The 17,669-nt window shown below is 44.8% G+C and overlaps 1 protein-coding gene across 1 annotated transcript in view; it reads left to right on the forward strand.

Annotated features, from left to right (window-relative positions):
- KSR1 (kinase suppressor of ras 1) overlaps window positions 1-17,669 on the forward strand; it is a gene marked incomplete at its 5' end in the record, with an annotated part of 75,759 nt that overhangs the window by 34,195 nt on the left and 23,895 nt on the right. The window contains 2 exons of the mRNA XM_082328427.1: window positions 4,408-4,548; window positions 15,778-15,925. Coding sequence (XP_082184553.1) covers window positions 4,408-4,548; window positions 15,778-15,925 — 289 coding nt within the window. The remainder of the gene's footprint in view (window positions 1-4,407; window positions 4,549-15,777; window positions 15,926-17,669) is intronic.

Below are 17,669 nucleotides of genomic sequence, written 5' to 3' on the forward strand. Positions count from 1 at the left end.
TTATAAATAGATGCTAAGTCCTTCTTGCCTTCCACCGTGGTTTTTGGAACAGATTCCCACACCTTTTCTTGCCACTATCAGTGCTTGCAGTTCCCTGCTTTATACTGGGTCATGTGCTCCTTTTAAGGCATTTGCATATAATTAGTGTTACATATAACTAAGCGTGGAGCTCTAGCTTTAGAGAGTATGCTGATATCTCATCCTTCTTCCAGGAAAGCAAATCTTGCCTGATGTCCTACACTAAAATAACAGGTTACAATCAGACTGAGGAGCTGAGCTGCTACTTTTACGCATAGGCTTGTCACGGCTGGCTGTACCAGTTTCAAAATCACTTTGCAAACAATCTTGCTTCTTTCCCTAGGTGCTCAGCAGCCTTGAGGTATGCCCAGGAATGGGGAAGGGGTGAGGTGACCTGGGGGAAGAAGCAGTAACATACCACAGTGCCCTGGGAAGTCTGCATAGCGCAGCTTACAAATGCGCAGCTGACTTGTTTGCCTTTGGTTGGATTTTGTGGTTGCAGTTTGTGTATCAAAGTGCATATCATTGAACCTTGCTTGGAATGGCCTCCAGAAAAAGAGAAGGCTTGGGTGATTTCTGTCTTCCTTCCCCTTTCCATAGCATATCTATTGCACAGCCAGGAAGCTGCACTACTTTTGATTTATGTAGGCTGATTTTTGGCGTATTGGGCCTATTGAGTAGTCCTCAAACTTCCTGCAACCTCCTCTTTCTGCCTCTTGTTAGGGGACCTTCCCCCTCTATTCATACCAGGTCTTCATTGCTCCTATCTCCTCCATTCCCACTCCATGCTCTTAGTTAACCTCACTTCTAGCCCATGGGTTGCCCAGATCCCCTCTTCTTCGAGAAGGGCAAAATGTGCTCCCCTCATTTTTCCTGCCAGGGCTTTGACTATCCTGTTCCTGTCTTTACCTGCAGCAAAGTCAGCTCGTTCTCATTCTAGTATTTTCCTCCCTAGTGTCTTTTGAGGGCAGGAGCCAGGATGCAAACGAGATATATTTGGAGGCCATACAAACAGAACCAAGTGTCTTGAGTGGAATGAAGCCCTAATGATGAGAATGTAGGTCTTTCCTGTTAAAAAAGGAGGCTTAGGACAGATAGGCAAAAGTCAAGAGCCATGATAACATTCAATCTAAACTGTGGAACAATTGCTTTAACCGTAGGAGACAGTATTTCCAGCTCCTTCCCCTAACATGGGAGTTACCCCTGAGCTGTGCACAGACTTATTTGTAACTGCGAGGCAGATCTGCAGAGTCGCACTGCATCTCATGTCGGCCAGCTGGCTGTACTGTGTCAGGATGCATACGGTACAGAGCCAAGCCCTGAGGTGGGGAAAAAGTACAAGGAGAAGCAGAAAAAATTTAAACCAAGCACTTAGCAGGAAAATACTTGGAACGGCATCTCCAAGCTCATTTCTGACCTGACTGTGAACGGGAGAGCTTGCTGGATAGGCTCTTATGGGAACACACGTATGAGAGCGAGACAGCAGAAGGTCATGACTAAGCCAATGACCTGGCAGGTGCCCCTTGCCTGCGCTGAGTTAACTCTGAAGAACAGAGCACGCATGCTCCTGAGACATCTTAATTTAGGGGTGGGTACAACTGAAGGTGCAACTGTGTAGGAGAGTACAGCTGGCAGCAAGTTTAAGAGTATGGGTACAGGCAGAACAAGCTGCAGCAGTGTTTAAAAGTCACATAGTCACACTAGCATATGGCACTGTGCTGAGGGAGCAAGCTGACTTGTCTCTAATCGGCGCAGAGTACAGGCACAGGAACGTGGCTGCCGGTGGTGCCCAGGCCTCTGCTGAGCCCATCGCCAGCCCCTTTGGAGCCCAGCTGGCTTTGGCAGGACCGTGGCTGCCTGCAGGGGCTGCCCTGCCCTGCCCTGCCCTGCAGCATTGGGTCTGACTAGAGAAAGCAAAGGGTGGAAAAAAGGAAGTGCTATCATCCCCTTTTTATAAAAAGAGGTACTGAGACTGAGAACGATTGAGTGGGATTTCCAAGGTAATTTCTTTTAGGTCTTATGCTCCAAAGCCATGTTAGGAAGTTAAGGTTCAAAGGTTCCTCTGGTTTCAGCTGGGTGGTCGGAGTGTAAATGCAAAGGGATGGCTGAGTCTTCTAGGACATGGCAGTCCTTTTATTGCACAGCTGCCTCTCCTAAGAGTGGCACTGCTTTGCAGTTCTGTATTCATTGCATGAAGAGTTTGAATCACTTTTGTTTGCATAAGCCCACTTTTTGATAAAATTCAGACTTCATGACACTGCTGTCTGAATTCAGATGTATGTGGGCAGAGACAAACTTTGTGTTACACCTGATAGTTGTGAGGACTCAGACTGCTCATAAAACAAAACCCTCAGCTAAGTTTACGGGAAAGCACAAGCTAGAAATGCCTTATCGACGACTGCTGGCTTTCTTCATTACACAGAACTGGTGGTTCTGCTGCTAGAATGCAACCAACCTCCAAGAAACACCCAGTGAACTGTCCTGGTTGGGGGCTGCTGCTGCCACTTGGCTTCCACTGGCTTCAGCTGCAGCTACGGTGCAAGTGATCTGCATGCTTCTTCCATTCACATGGAAATAGCTTAGTTTTGAAGTTGCAGCCACGAACATCCAGCTGGATATGCTGGTCTCCAACACTGAGATGGGGTCACTTCAGTCAAATGTTGCTGCAATCTTTTGCCATCCCAAGGATGGCCTTCCAGGCTTTTCCTACTCTGGACTACCCATCTTTAGCCATATGCAAAAAGTGAGGCCCACAATGGCTTGAGTCCCAAGAACTTGTGACTGTAGCTAGAAGCATGGTCTCGTCAGCCGTTTTAAAAAAATAGTATTTGCAATGTAATAACTTAGCAGAGTGTAGTTCCTCTGCGCAAGTACAGGTCCTCCTGCTCAGTGCTTGTTCATGGTTAACTGTGTTTCTGTGCATGTTCTGTTATTATCCCCTGCAGAGCCTTGCTTATTTAACAGGGTTGTGTGTAAGAGCACATGGATCAGCCTCACGATTATACATTTGCAGGACTGGATCACAGTAAACAAGATGAGAAGGAGAAAGAATTTCCCCCTTTCAATAAAACAAGTGATTCTCATATATTGCCAAGGAAGAATTTGCATTTGTTCTAGGACAGTTACTACGAAGTAGTAGCTCTCCCAAACTGATGAGTAGCCCAAAAGCATTATGCTCCGTATGGGGGTCGTTCAGTTGAGATCAAATGCAGTATCTATTTTCCCTGTAATATCTGACATATCCTTTATCTGGGGAAGGAGGAGATGATCTAATTCTCTTTCCCATGTATAACTGAGATTGTGCATCCAAGTCATGTACAGCATCATTCAGATACATAGGCCAAAAATATTTTGAGTAGAAACTTAAGAGGAGAGATATTATAGTGGTGAAAGAATCCATGTTTGTTTTTTCCTGTTCATTTGTAGTCTGATCTTGTCCCAAATGCTAAAATTTGTTGACTAAGAACATGTTTTAGTTTATAAATCACGGATCAGCTAACTTGCTTTGAGGCATTGTTTTGTTAGGAAGGTTTTGAAGCTTAAGTCTGCCCCATGGGAACGTGTGACATAGTGAGAAATCTTTTGAGAATATTTTCTTTTTGATAAGCAAACATAAAGCACAAATACTCCTCCTCCTTGCTGTTTTATTTTTCTGTGTCTGAAGTGAAAGTTTCTGTGTAGTGCATTTGGCATGAGATGGTCAGGTAATAAAAGCTTTGGAATAAAACTTTAGGATAGAATACAAGATGTACAACGATCATCTAGTCCAGCTGCCTGAATTTTTGTTCTTTTAAGATAATTGTTTTTAATGTTGATTTTGTAACAGAAATGCCCATCAGATAACAGGCCTCAGAGTTTTTGGGTACTTTGGCTATTCCTGCCTCACTGACTTTCTAGCCCAAATGAGTCCCGATGTAAGAGGATATAATAAACACATGGGAGCAGTGGAAGAGAGGGCAGATAGTCCTGTAGGTTAGACCAGCAATATCCACAGCATCCAGAATGAAGGTGCATGTACATGTGCAATGCCTTTAAACTGAATGTAATTAATTGTTTCAAATGGGTTGGATGCCCTTTCCTATTTTGACATGACACCCAGCCTCTGCACAGAACTTTTGTTGATACGAGTTTAGAGAAGAGTCCTGCAGGGGTGAGCCCTGCAAGGTCCTGCCTTCTGCTGAAATGTTGAAGAATAAAGATGCTCGGTGTGAGGGAAGTGCTTCCCTGAATGAATTTCCCTGAGTGCTTGTAAGAATACATCATTTTTATATCATGAAAGAGCCCCACTCACAAACCAGCATCCCCTTTGGCTAGGTACTATACAAACATTGTGCAGGAAGATGACAATGTATCCCAAGGAACTTAACTTTATTTTCTGGATCCCAACAGGTGAAACTGATTGACTACATCCACAGACAACGGCAGTGTAAGCTGAGTGTGCCCCTGAATGACAGGACAGCAGAGCTCAACAGCTACCCAAGATTCAATGACTGGTTAGACATCGTCAATGTGAGGAAAGAAGTTGTACAGGTAAGGGGGAGACAACCCTCAGCACAGAACCTTCCCGCCCTTTCAAGACGTTCCCAGCTGCCTGCTAGGTTTTAGTTAGTTTCCTGAACTTACTTTCAGGCAAGGTGGGAGTATGGGGGTACACAGAGGGACCTTTGGTGGAAAGCGTGCTTGCTCTCTCCCAGAAGCAGTGGTCACCCAACGGGAGTGCTGAAATACTCCCTTCCCTTCGTTCTCCTCCCTTCTCATCATAGCATTTGAAGCAACGCATCACACCTTGCTCGGTATGAGACAAAGGTCCTGCATTACCAGGACCTCCTCTCCTTCTGCCTGCTAGGGCTGAGAATGATGCCATAACTTAATCACTAACTTTCTAGATAATAATAATACCGTACCATACTATATTCTGTGTGCAGTACTAGCCAAAAAAGAACCAAGAGTTAAAATTTTGTGCGCTGACATAACCAACAAATGGGCAAAAATGTTGAGTTGTGACAGCCTAGAGTTTTCTTATTTCTAAAAGCATACATGCCACAATTATAAATTAGTGAAGATCCAAAAATAGCCAGTAACACTGTGTCCCTCTAAACTTAGACTAGCAAAAGGGGTCAGAGTTTACAAGTTTGTCCCACACTGATGGTTGTGAAACTGTGTAGATAACTCAGACTACAAAATCAAGTGGACTGCAACCCAGTAATGGGCAGATGGATTTTCATCTGGATTTTGACTGGGTGGGAGTCTTTGCTCAGAAACCAGAGAGGTTTTTTCATTTTATACACACCCCTACACCCCCATGAGTAAAGTTTCCAGTTCAAACTGATACCAAAGAGCATTGCATCAGTGTAAAAGAATGGAATGAATAACTCTCCTGTGGTGGTCTGTGTGGTGGCCGGCATCAGCTGTTCATGCTCACAGACCATACAGTTTCATTCTTCACATGCAAATCACTGGAAGCCTCTTTACTGCACAGAATAATCTCACACTTCTGCGGGAATCAGAAATGACCAGATAAGCCAAGGCCCCTAGCTCCTGTCTCTGACACCTCCCCCCCCCCCCCGCCCTTTGGAAGAGGAGCCTGAAATCCCGGCCGCATTATGGTGGTTACTGGGAACTCCAGGACTGCAGGGCACTGCCATCGGATTGTTCCCTTGGGTCTGCACTGTGCGTGGCTTCCCCATGCTGTTCTGTGCTGGGGACAGTTCAGTTCAGTGTAACGTTAATGGCAATATAAGTAGAGCTCAGTCCACTGATGGCTAAACAAAGGAGAAAAGGCTTTTTCCATTCTTTTTCCCATTTTTGGCTCTGCAGGCCAGATCACAGTGTTCTCATTCAGTTGCCTTTGATCCTTACACAAGCAAAAATTTTCTTTGACTGCAGCAGGGATCTGCCTGAGTGAAAAATTCAGCAAATTTTCATGGAAGTTATTCCAGCTTGGTCCTAATGTAACTAAGCAGACTCTGGTAAAATAGGGTGAGTTCAGGACCGAGTTGTTCTTTTTATTTACTGCTATTTATTTTGAATGTGATGCTGCATATTGCCTTCCAGCCCAGCGAGGTTTGGGTAGCGCCGCTGAAGGTGCAGCAGTGACAATGAGAGAACAGAAAAGCAGCCTGTTGCTGTGGCCAAACTGCCAGGCTCACAACCATTGTTGGTTTCTAAGGTTACTGGAATTGCCTGAGCCTAGAAGAATGTCTTTGTAGCTCTTTTTTAAATCCTTTGTGATGCCTGCAGAACTGGGGGAAGGGAAGAGGTGAAGAGGAGGGGTGGAGGAAGGGGGAGGGAGGTGGACAGTTCAAATCTGCCACATCCTGCTAATTCAGGGAGCAGACAGTGTTGAGACTGCCCTTCCGTTTGTGTGGTCACTAAAAAGGGTGAACAAATTCGGGTTCGGTCTAAGGCAGGAAGAGAACATATTCCAACTGCTTATTAGTTTTATTCGTGCTCTCTTGGTACCCTCTCCCAAGCAGTGACCAGTGTAACGAACTCTGTTCCTTCTGTTCCCTGGGACAGAAATACAAGAGGTGTACAAAGCATTTAAATTCCTCTGTGATTGCAAATGTATGGTTATTTTTTAAAAGTTCTGCATCCATTTCATGCAGCTGCAGACAGCTTCTGTAGCATTTGTATTAGCTGGACAGGAGAACTGCAACACCCATTGGGTCATTAAAATGATTTTTGAGTAGGCATGCTGGAACAGGCTGTAATCTGGGTAAAATGGAAATAGCTGGGCTAGTAAACCAACTGCTCTGTTCTTGCAGTGATTTCCCCCCCGCCCCTGTTAATTCACTGCTTAGAAAATAGCAATGCAGCCACTGTTGGTGTTTGTGGCATGGACATCAGCAGGCAGTGCAGGGGAGATGTTTCTCCGTGATGAGTTGTCTTTCAGAAACGTTACAGGTATCATGGGATCATTCCTGCTGTTGCTTAGATTTTATACAGCATGTGAACCACAATTCAGCTGAATACTTTCAAAATGGAAATCACTGACAGAAGGAGCTTTAATAGGTTAGTTATTAAGAAAGATATAATGGTTTCCCTTAGCTTTATGCCCACTGCCTGTGACATGACTGGGGAGAGGTGGTTAGGGAACCTTTAGAGAGATGCCTGAGTAGGTCAGACAATGAAAACGGGGACGCTTGAGTCCCATACCTGGTTCTGTTGCTGGTGTACAAGATACGCTCGGGAATGAGTTCCCATCTCTAAGATACTGTTAGCTCACTGTAAAACTGAAATAGTCATACTGGGTTTCCTTCTCAATGCTTCCAAAAAGTGCTGCAGAAAGAAAACCCCACAAACGCTGTGATAGTGTATTCATGCTCGGCACATAGCCCTCTCTTCTTGAGACTTTCAGGCTTTGAAACCAGTTGGAGAAGTTGCCAAGTACCTGTAGGGTCTCGGAGAACAGCTACAACACAGCCCTTCCCTGTCCACCCCTGAGGTCTAAATAGAAACAGCAGGTACCACGCAGGAGGTGCGTGCAGGTGAAGGGCTCTCCTGTGGCCCACTGCTTGTTCATGGTTTTTTGCTTTTTTAAACGGGTCTGATTTCCTTTGCATTTCTAGTGTGGCTGGAGGGAGTATTTCAAGACTGTGCTAATCTGTGACATAACACCTTTGAAAAACAGCCTAATTGCAAGCAGTTTTTTAGCTCAGAGGTTAGAGAAACAATGCTCTTTTTCTCTTTCTTCCCCTCCCCTCTCTCCCCGCCCAGTCCTCTCCCAAATAAAGCTGCCATGCAGGGAAGCACAGAAGCTCCCAGGCTCTCTTGTCAGAAATAGAGCACCGGCTCTAATTTAGAATATCTGCTGACTCCTCTAGTCCAGAGTGAAGACTATTTTTGCTCAGTGACTTGCTCTAGACAATGTGAAGCTTGAAAGCTCTTGCTGTTATAATTGCTGTCTTGTTGTCGGGCTCCTTTCTTTCTTTGAAAACCTATATTTAAAACAAGAATAATGACTGCTTGTAAAATCCTTTAGTTCTGAAAGAGATTATAGTAATAACAATGCACTGTTTATGGCATTGGGCAACAGCTAAAACTCCTGTGAACATGGATAACAGTCAGCCGGTCATGCCGCGTAGAGTGAAAGGGCTGTTCTGTGTGGACCTAGCAGACTTGGAGGTAGGTGGTGAATACAAGCTTCGACTTTGTGATCCTGTTTGCTCGCTGTGAATACACAATTCTGAGGTGTAAGGAAACTTTGAACCCCTACCCCAGCTGGTGCTATTTCTGTTTCTTTGTTATCGTTCCTCTAATCAGTTGCCAGACAGATTTTTATCATAGAAAACGGTGGCTAGTGTGCAGCAGGCTCTGCCTTGGAGCTGGGCTAGTACTGTTCTGTAACTTTTTAAGTATTTTTTCTAGGAAATGCTGGAGTCCTTGTTTTTGGCTAGGAGTCCTAGAGATTGATTAGCACTGTGTACATGTAGTTTAATACCATAAATGATGCATAAATGGTTAAATATGGTGGACTGAAGCTCGGAAAAGAACTGAGAACTAGGAAAGGCAGGACAAGGAACCATACAGACGGAAGATAGATTTAAGCTATGTAGTGGTGTCCAGTGAGTAAAAGTTGCTCTGAAAATGGACCTAGAAAAATACACTGATCTGGATCGTCCTGCTCCCCTCGAGAGCTGGAGTCGAGAATTGAGGGGGGAGTGGGAGGGAAGGAGGATGCAAACAGAGCGCTGTCCCCACTCTTAGGCTGATGGAAGAAGTCTCTTGCAGAGCTTCTTATGAGGTTCTGGGCTTGGGGCATGTCTATCAAAAGAAGAAGAGTTTAAAAAAGTCTCTATTGGCTTATTTTCCTCAGCACAGAAAAAAATCCTCTCTGTCTTTACCGTTCTTCCCAGAAACGTCACTATTATATTTGTTCCCACATATAACTTGTCACCATCTTCAAAAGTAACTTAAGAACATAGTCATCTCTTTATCATCTTCTGAAACGTGTCTGAACCAGCCCTGCTCACCATGTAGCAGGGGTTCCAGTCAATCAAGTTTGGAAAGCTGTTTTTAGAGTAGATAACTGTCAGGCACAGGGAGGGGCAAATCCTGCCCTAGTGATTGCTGGCCATGAGCAGAACTTTGCCACCAGGGAGACTATGTGGGAGCAGATGAAACAGTACTGTGGTTGGGTCCGGTTTACGGCTGTTGCATTTGGGGAATGTATTTGACTCCCAGTGTATATATTTTTTTGTAATACCTCCTTTTTGCTTATGAAACTTGTCTCGTTCCCCATGTAGCATTTATGCCAAAGACCTACTTTCTTTTAAGTAGTCGAGAGTTGTTCCTGAGCAAGCCGGGGCAGTGCTTGGCACACTGGGGAGCAGAGCAGGAAAGGCTTGTGCCTTGAGTAGGAGTTGTCTGTTAGGAATCTCCTGCTGCCCCTGCGAAAATCTGTAGAGGACGAGGCATTGGCATAGGGTTGATACTAGGAGACCATGGCAGATGGTTGTGCTTGCTTGGACTGTGATCTAGCTTGTAGCAGGTCGTGCTGATCAGTTGTTGGAGGAAAAGTGGGGGGTTTATGTGTGTGCATCCCTACTTTGGTTGAGGGAACAGAAGAAGCAGATCTGCCCAAGCCTATCGGGTTTCCACAGCTGTATCCTCTCATCTTTTTCTGTCAGCATATCTACATGAACAGACTATGAGGACTTTGGCCATTCGCTGGGGATTTCCATGGGTCTGGCAGCAGAAGCTGACTAGACTGCTAGATAGTAGAGATCCTGAATGTGCTAACTGTGTGTATGCAAATTAACTGTCTCCTGCAGGCTTCCTGGACCTAAAACTCCATCACCATGTTCCAGCCAAAGGCCCCTCCCCAGTGTAAACAGCTCTTGGAAAATATTCTCTACTACTGCCAGGGTTCCCTTCCCCTGCCAAAGGGCCCAGGTGCCCCTTGCACAGCCTCGTTCACTGTGAATCGTTCGTGGCTTGAGGTCAGCACGAGGCTCACGCTACCCCTCAGGATCTGCAGAGAAACACTGCAACTGCTACATTGGTCTGCCCACAAAAAAGTAGTAGGTGACAGCAGCTATCCTGTCCACAAAGAGCGAACTGAACGGGAATGCCCCGAGACTGTCAGCTCCTCTCCACCCCACCTGTTGTGTGAGAGGTGAAACAGTGAAGAGGGAGATGTTATGTGAAACCATAGCCTGTGTATACGCACTAATGCAAGCTAGAAATTTCATGTGAGAGGCTTTCCAGAATGCCCATAAAATCTCCAGAAACTTAATAATACAACAATTTTTCAGTACCTTCTTCCCTGGACACCAGAAAACCAGAGCAAAATAACAACTAGCAGGCACAAGATGTTAAGAGCATCCTTACATGCTTTGCTTAGAGCTATCAGTGGGAATTAAAGCACCTTATGTAATGGGCTTTCTCTTCTAGCATCTGCTGCTTTACGGGAAGGTGATTGGTGAGGGAATGTATTGATTTAAGAGTAGGCATCTGGGGCCTTGACAACTGTCCGGCTTTATAGGAAGAGCCACGTCTACTAGGTCGAGGAGCAGGTCAGACTGATTTTGCAGAGTGCTAGCAGCAGCATTAGCTCTGTAGGCTTATCTGCAGGGAGGAATCTTTACCAAAAATAACCCATCCACTGTGTAGGTACCAGCATTTTTGCCATGTTTCAGGGATTTAAGTTGGACACCAGACAAGATTAAAGACCTTCTTACACTATTGTGAACTCTTCACCCTGACTAATTGAGGCTAACCTTTGGATGGCTTCTTGGATACACTGGGGTTTACTTTTCTTTCTTTTAAACATGTGTACTATGAAATGCACAGTCTGTATGCCTGATAAGCAGGAGGGCTTTGCAGAAAAGTCCCCGTGCCTGTTGTAGAGAGGAATAATTTCCTGGTTTGGGCTTTTTAGCATCGCTTCTGCTGAGCAATGTGTGGTGAGTAAGGCTTTAGATTTTGCTGGCAGTTTTGAAGTGCTGAGAGATTGAAAGCAGGCTCTGTCTCCTCCTGCTCTTTTTTTTTTTTTTTTTTAATCTGACCTTATTATTAGAGTAGTATCTGAATATCTTGCAGCTTCCCCTGTCATTCTGTAGTCAAGGCAAGGTGTGCCCAGGGAGATGGTACTTAGCTTGGCCCTAATGCAAGCCTTTAAGCTGCATTTTTTTAAAGCTGTATTTTTTTAAAGCCACAGCACCCACGAAGCAGCAGGTAGAGAGGTCTGTTGGACCCACATTTCTCACCCTCAGTGCTGGAGATTGGGAGTAAGTCCTTTGCAAGGGCCCAGAATTGCGCTTTCACTGAGGGGGTTGGAGCCTACCACGCGTTCCTGTGGGATGGACTCTGTCAGGGTGCTTCACAGGGGACATTCTTCCCCCCAGCTCAACAGCTGAGCCAGAGCATCAGCAGCAACGGAACCTGTTTTAAGACCCATCTTGAACTAGTGACCCTCATCACTATCACATTGGCTGGGGGGCTAATACAGAGCTAAATCATGTCAGGCCAGTCTTACAGGGATCAGGTTGACCAATTTTATATTAAGCCACCACATATGTGCAGCACATGAGTGGCTGTTTAAAGAAAGCCTCTTACTTCCCCTCCCTCCCCCCTTTTTAAGGCTTATTTCTTTTGTCGCGTGTCACGGGGGCTGGCAGCAGGTTCAGAAAGTCTGAGCTCTCCCAGCTCAAGGTCACTGGGATTGTTTAAATATAATCTCCTTTTCTGTACTTATGCTTTCCTACAACTTGCTATTGTGTCTTTCTAAAATTAAACTATTGAGCAAAAGAGTAGATTGGACTTTAAATGCGGGCCCAGGAAGGGGGCAAGCTAGCAGCAGGCTGGACCCTTTGTCAGGGTGTGTGCATCTGCGTGAGATCGTGCTAGGGATGCAAAGTTCACGGTGAAGAGCTGGGGCTGCCCTTTGCTGCTCAGTTGTGCCTTGTGTGAACCATTATAGCTTTTCATGGCAGGCCACACATCGAGTTGTAGAGCACAGACCTGCTTAAGGAAGTGAAACCAGTCAGCTTAGGGGTGATCAAGCCCTCCGTAGTGATTGTGTCCTGCAAATGAATGAGACAAAGGAAAAAATGCCCTAACACTTTTAAAAAGCTCAATAGTTTGGAATGTTTTGTAATTTTTTAAAAATAGTTTTCAAGGTTTTTCTCTGCAACCAGGAAGGCTTAAAAATGAAAAGTGAAAGCTGGGGATTCCTGGTTGCAGGGGTTTGGTCTTTAAAAAAGGAAAGCACTGAACACCATCAGACTTGCAAGAACAGGCAATCCTGGAGTTTAACCATCAAGCTGCCATGGGACAAAGATGACAGCTAATTTCTCTGTGCCAGTAAACATTTGCTTGTGCTCCCCCCTGGGAATGAGAGAAGGACCTGTGAGGCTCTGAACAGCACTGTGCAGGACCCAGGCCCGCTCCATGAATATTGCAGCACGCCATCCCTGCCACCCTTGGGCATGTGCACTGGCTGTGAGCTCAACAACTTTGTGCTTGTGAGTTGTGCCTTGGGAGCAGTGAGTGAGTGTGCCATTACAACCGGGAGCTGAGCCTGGATGCCATTCCACGTACCTCTTACAGTAGGGAATGGGAATTCCCCAGTTAAGCCTTGTCTGTACTAGCACAACCAGGAAAGCTAATTTGGGGTAAGTTAAAATAGTCAATTCCACCTTATTGATACAAATTGAAGTACACACTCAGTGTATATACTCATTTTTTTCAGTCCAAAGGCCTAATAGCCCATTTCTTACTCCACTGAGGACTAACTGTACGGGTACAAGGCTCTTGTCAAAGGTGCGGTGTCATCTGCCCTAGGTAACTGCTGTACTTTCCCTCCTTTTGAAAGGAGCACAGACCGAAGGGAACCTGCCTGCATCCTGGCTACCGGGGCGGACACAGGCTTGCCAACCAGGCTGATTTCCTCTTTTTTTCTCTAGCCTCTGTGGTTTGGGTTTTTTTTTTTATTATTTTATTGGGATTTCCTTTACTGACTTTCCTGTGATCTCCAAACTGGGCAGGGAGAACCTTTTTCGGTACCTGATGCCACACTTGCTTTATGAAGCATTGCGGCTCACTAGTGTTTCTGCCAGCCCGGTTGTTGTTTGCTGCCAAGCCGTGGTACCCCCCTGTGCCCGTCGCTACCCTGAGTGTTACCACTGCAGCTCAGCGGTGCTTGTCCGCTCTGGGTCCTGCCACAGAGCAGGCACTGGAGAAACCAGATCCCTAACTGTGCTGCAACCAGTCCCGTCCCAGCTGGGCCTGCATTTCAGCTGCTTGTGCTGGCCATTTAAAGCCTGGGCTATGGAACTGGCCGTGGTGGAAAAGCTTTGCTTTCCCGCAGAAATCTTAGTCTCTTCCACTTTACTGATTGACTTACTAATAGCTCTAATAAGTTACCGGTTACATTTGTGTCGTGCAAAGGATAGGGAAGCGAGGTGATACCGGGTAACGTGACTTGGTAGCTTACACCGGGATCTGGAATGACGCCGCCGCTTAAAACAGCGGCTACGTAATCTGGGCTGTTTTCTTAGTGGGGTGTGGTGGGGGTGAGGAAATGTTTCAAGATAATTCAAGAATGACAATGCTGTAATCCCGCTTACTATAAGACCGTGTAAAAGCATGACACGGGATAAATGTTTTTGTGAGAGGCATTGGCTTTCCCTTATGCTTAATGGGGAAACGTTAGCTTCCCTGCTCCAGAGCACAGGGGCACCCGTGGCGGTGTAGAAAACTTTATTATGCTAAAACTGTCTCCACGTTTGCCCCCAGTCACTGTCCCTTGTAGAGCTGCTTGTGTCGCTGCGAGGCTGACGTCCATCGCAGAACCGCCCTTGTGATACCGCTGAACAAAGATGCTTCTGTGAGCTGCCTGTCTGCATGCAGGGGAGAGGAATTCAGGGGGTGCTGGGGAAACAGCTAACTATGGGAGAGGCTTGGTTTAATTCTGTTGTTATCAGCCCAGTTCAGCCGGGGATCTGTGTGAGCAAACCTGTGCTGGCTTCATGCTGGAATATTTGAGTTGTGGAAACCCATTCCAGTTTCAACTCAGATGATCTGAACCCCTGGGGTTTTTTGTCCTTTGGAGTGTAATATCGAGTTAGGAATCCCAGCAGAGCAGATTTTGCACTGCATTTTCACTGGAGTCTTTGCTTACTGCATTTTACCCCAGTGGAAGTCAATGAGGAATGAGCTTTTTGGGGCAGCCTATACTCCTGCATCTTGGTGGTGCAGGTATGCAGAAAAATGAATAATAATACCCAGCATCAGGTGGGATATCTGTGCTTTTGTTATTCTGCTAATATTAATTATAGAAGAACAAGAAAATTTACCCAAACTTCATTGAACTCTGGTTCTGCTATGGACCTGCTTTGTGCTTATTGCTCATTTAAATTCTTGGCCTCTCCTTGAGTCAGCTGTGTTTTCTGTTTCATCCGGTTCAGGGCATGTGACAGAAGATGCAGGATGCATTTCTTACACTTCTGCCTTTTCTTAATTTATTCTTTTTCCTTGCTCCATGCAACAGTTACTAAAAATGGAAACTATGTGATTACTCTTTGTGTTACCACCTACAAAGCTCCAAAGGTTGGGGGTGTTTCTAGCACTGTCACAGTTAAAATCAAAAGTCACATGTCGGATCTCAAAGGCATGAGTCTGGATTAAGAAAGATGTGGTTGTTAAAGGACATTCAATAACATTCAAATTTGATTTATAGTCGGAAGTGGGGTTTAAGAACGTAGAGGATTTCAAGCTTTTTGTTTCTCCAAACAGTGAGACACACTTTTGAATTTCCCCTTCAAATAAAAGTTGAAACCCTTTTATATAGCTGGACTCCAGGAGTTGAAACTTTAGGAAAGAAGCCAAATATTGTGAAATTTGTGATCTCATTGTGAGAGTAGGCAGCAGTGAGGTTTGTTTAGGCAAAACTTTCAGGGAAATTCCTGGGTATCTGGGCTAAATATCCTGGTTTTGTTTATTAACCACAATTGCTGCAGACTTACACTGGAAACATTTGAACGGGGGTGGAGAGAGGCGGCACAGCTCAATTCTGTGTCAGGAAATACCAGATCATTGCATGCTTTCCAGTCTCTTGTATCTTTTGTGTCTACCTGATCTAAGCCGTATCACTGTGGGGGCTTTGGTGTATTAAGACGTACAAGGAGTTCTGCAGAAATATCTTTCTGAGCAAGATACGGGTAAGGCTGGTTCTCTAATGAAGGCAAAATTGCTTGAGGAGGAGGTTGCTATGTCTTTGTCAAAACACTTATTTTTGTTTAACAAAAGAAGTAGTTTTCCTCACTGTTTTTACTTTTCACTTCCCTACTGAGAAGCCAAACATCTTTATCTGACACTTTCTCAGGTTTTAGGCCTGTTTTGTTTCTGACAGCTATTTTTGATGAAAAAGTTAAGCTTTCATTAGTAGTTTTTCAAAAATACTGAGTGAAAACTTGCCACAAGGGGAGAAGAATATTTCAATCACCTCTAATCCTAACTTAAATACCAGAGGGCGACCATAACATCCTAACGATACAGAGCACACTCGAGCACACGCCTGGCCTCTCGTGATGCAGGGAGGAGAGGGAGCAGCTGTTGAGCACTGCTGAGATCTGCCGCACGGTCGTTACGGACCCAGTGATCCTTGAGAGATGCACTACCAAAATGAGTAAATCCTGAGTCAGACCAGGCAGTGAGACAGTGGCGCTATTTAAAATACATCAGAATAACAGCTGAGAGTCTTATTTATGTATGTATCTTTAGAAAAATATGTATCATCTTGTTTTTCTGCAGAGAATACCAGAGGAGCTAACCTTAGATGCCTTACTAGAAATGAATGAGTCAAAGGTGAAAGAAACAATGAAGAGATGTGGTGCCAGAGATGAGGAGTGCTCCAGACTCAATGGGGCACTGAGCTGCTTACGGAAGGTGACTGAATCAGGTACAGACTGCCTTGTTCTGTGGAATTAGTTTCTCAGCGATCCGGGCCCCATCCTGCTTCCTTTCATATGAGACAATCTGCAAAAACCTCTAGAGAATGTCCTTGGGTATATTCTGTAAGCAGTATCAGGGTATGGCTCTTGGATGTACATGAAGCTGCAATGATCAAACGCATCTAGAGCTGTGGATTGGATTTGGTTTGGACAGCATGTCAAATAAATAAATAAATGGAAATAAATGTATGTAGAAATATTCTCTTCTACTCAATAGACTATATCCTTATTCCCTCTCTGTTCAGAGTTGTGTCTAATGCTCCAATTAATCCTCCATCATTCAGTACACATATCTTTGACCTAACGAATACAACCAGATTTCTTGTAGGTAATCCCCTCCCCAAATATGGCAAGCTCAGAGAGAAGGTGTAATTCTGTCTGGCATTACTGCGCTCAGAAGCCTGAGTATTGTTCAGCTCGATGCTTTGGAAGAGAAGAACATTGCTCTGACAACCCTTTATCACCCCTAGCTTGTAGTGTGCCAGTTGATTCACTTCTCTAAAACCGCTTGCCTCCTGCTGTCTTTCTTTGCTAAAACTGATAGAATCATTAGCCAAATTCCAATAGCAGATTCAAGAGCTAGAAAAAACCCTGATTTACCTTGAAATTATGGAAAGAAAGCTACTGTGTAACTAGAAATGCATGTGTTCAGCATGCAAATGGATCTGACCAGGCTGTTTAAGATCAAACTCAAAGACTCCCAGAGCACTGTTTCACGATCTTCCCCTGTCACCTTCCCCAGGCTACTTTCAAAGGCATTGAAAAATCTGTTGTACAAGAGTGTTTCTCACAGCATACTGGTACTAATGTGCATCGGGTCTTTCTTTGTAGCAATTATCAATCTGTCACTGAAAGGTGATGTTTCCTGTTGGTATTATGACAGTTCATACCTTTGGCAAATCATAAAGATTAGTTAATGGAAAAGTCAGCAAACAGCTCAGTTTCATATTTCCTTTTTTATAATCTTTCTTGTCCTGGGCTGTCAAATATTTCCCATCCATACTGTGGCAAAACCAGCCATTGTTCAGAAGTCATGGCATTCACTTATTATAAAGAAATAACATTTTTTAAAATCCAGGTATATCATCTCTTTTCAACCACTGACTGGTCAATAGGACATCAGGGCCTGAAGCTTTGACTTTTCACCTTGATTTAAGTCATTAAGGACATACTTAAAATTAAGACAGGGAGTCATCCTGATGAATTAAGCCTCTGAAATTATCCCAATAACCTGTGCCTTCCTGCTTTGCTGCCTGCAGGCCTTTGCACATTTTTTTCCCCGTTTATGCCCAGAATTGGTCTACAAGCTGTACTGGATCATTCTGAACTACAGTGCTGTGCATTGTAGAAGGCAGCGCTGGGCTTCATCAGCAGTCCAGTAGGATGTGGTGGTTCCTTTTTGTCCAGCTGTCTGTCCCTGGTGCAGCTCTAGCTAATACAGTCTGAACAAACAGCAACTCTGCTGAGTGCTGCTGCCTGTAATTGAACAGCAGTGCCCCAGTACTCCAGGTGTCAGGTGAGTTCTAGGCACTGGTTACATGACAGAGAGAGAGAAAAGTAGCCAAATGAGTATCAGGAGCTCCTAGATACCCCTTATTTCCAATCTAATCTCAATGTAAGTGGTATTTAGCAGTTCTGTTGGCTAATAGAAAATAGTTTCCTCTTTTTACCAAAGACCAGTCTAAAAGCAGA

This window comes from Platalea leucorodia (genome assembly GCF_965183815.1).
Source record: "Platalea leucorodia genome assembly, chromosome: 16".
NCBI classification, from domain to species: Eukaryota; Metazoa; Chordata; class Aves; order Pelecaniformes; family Threskiornithidae; genus Platalea; species Platalea leucorodia.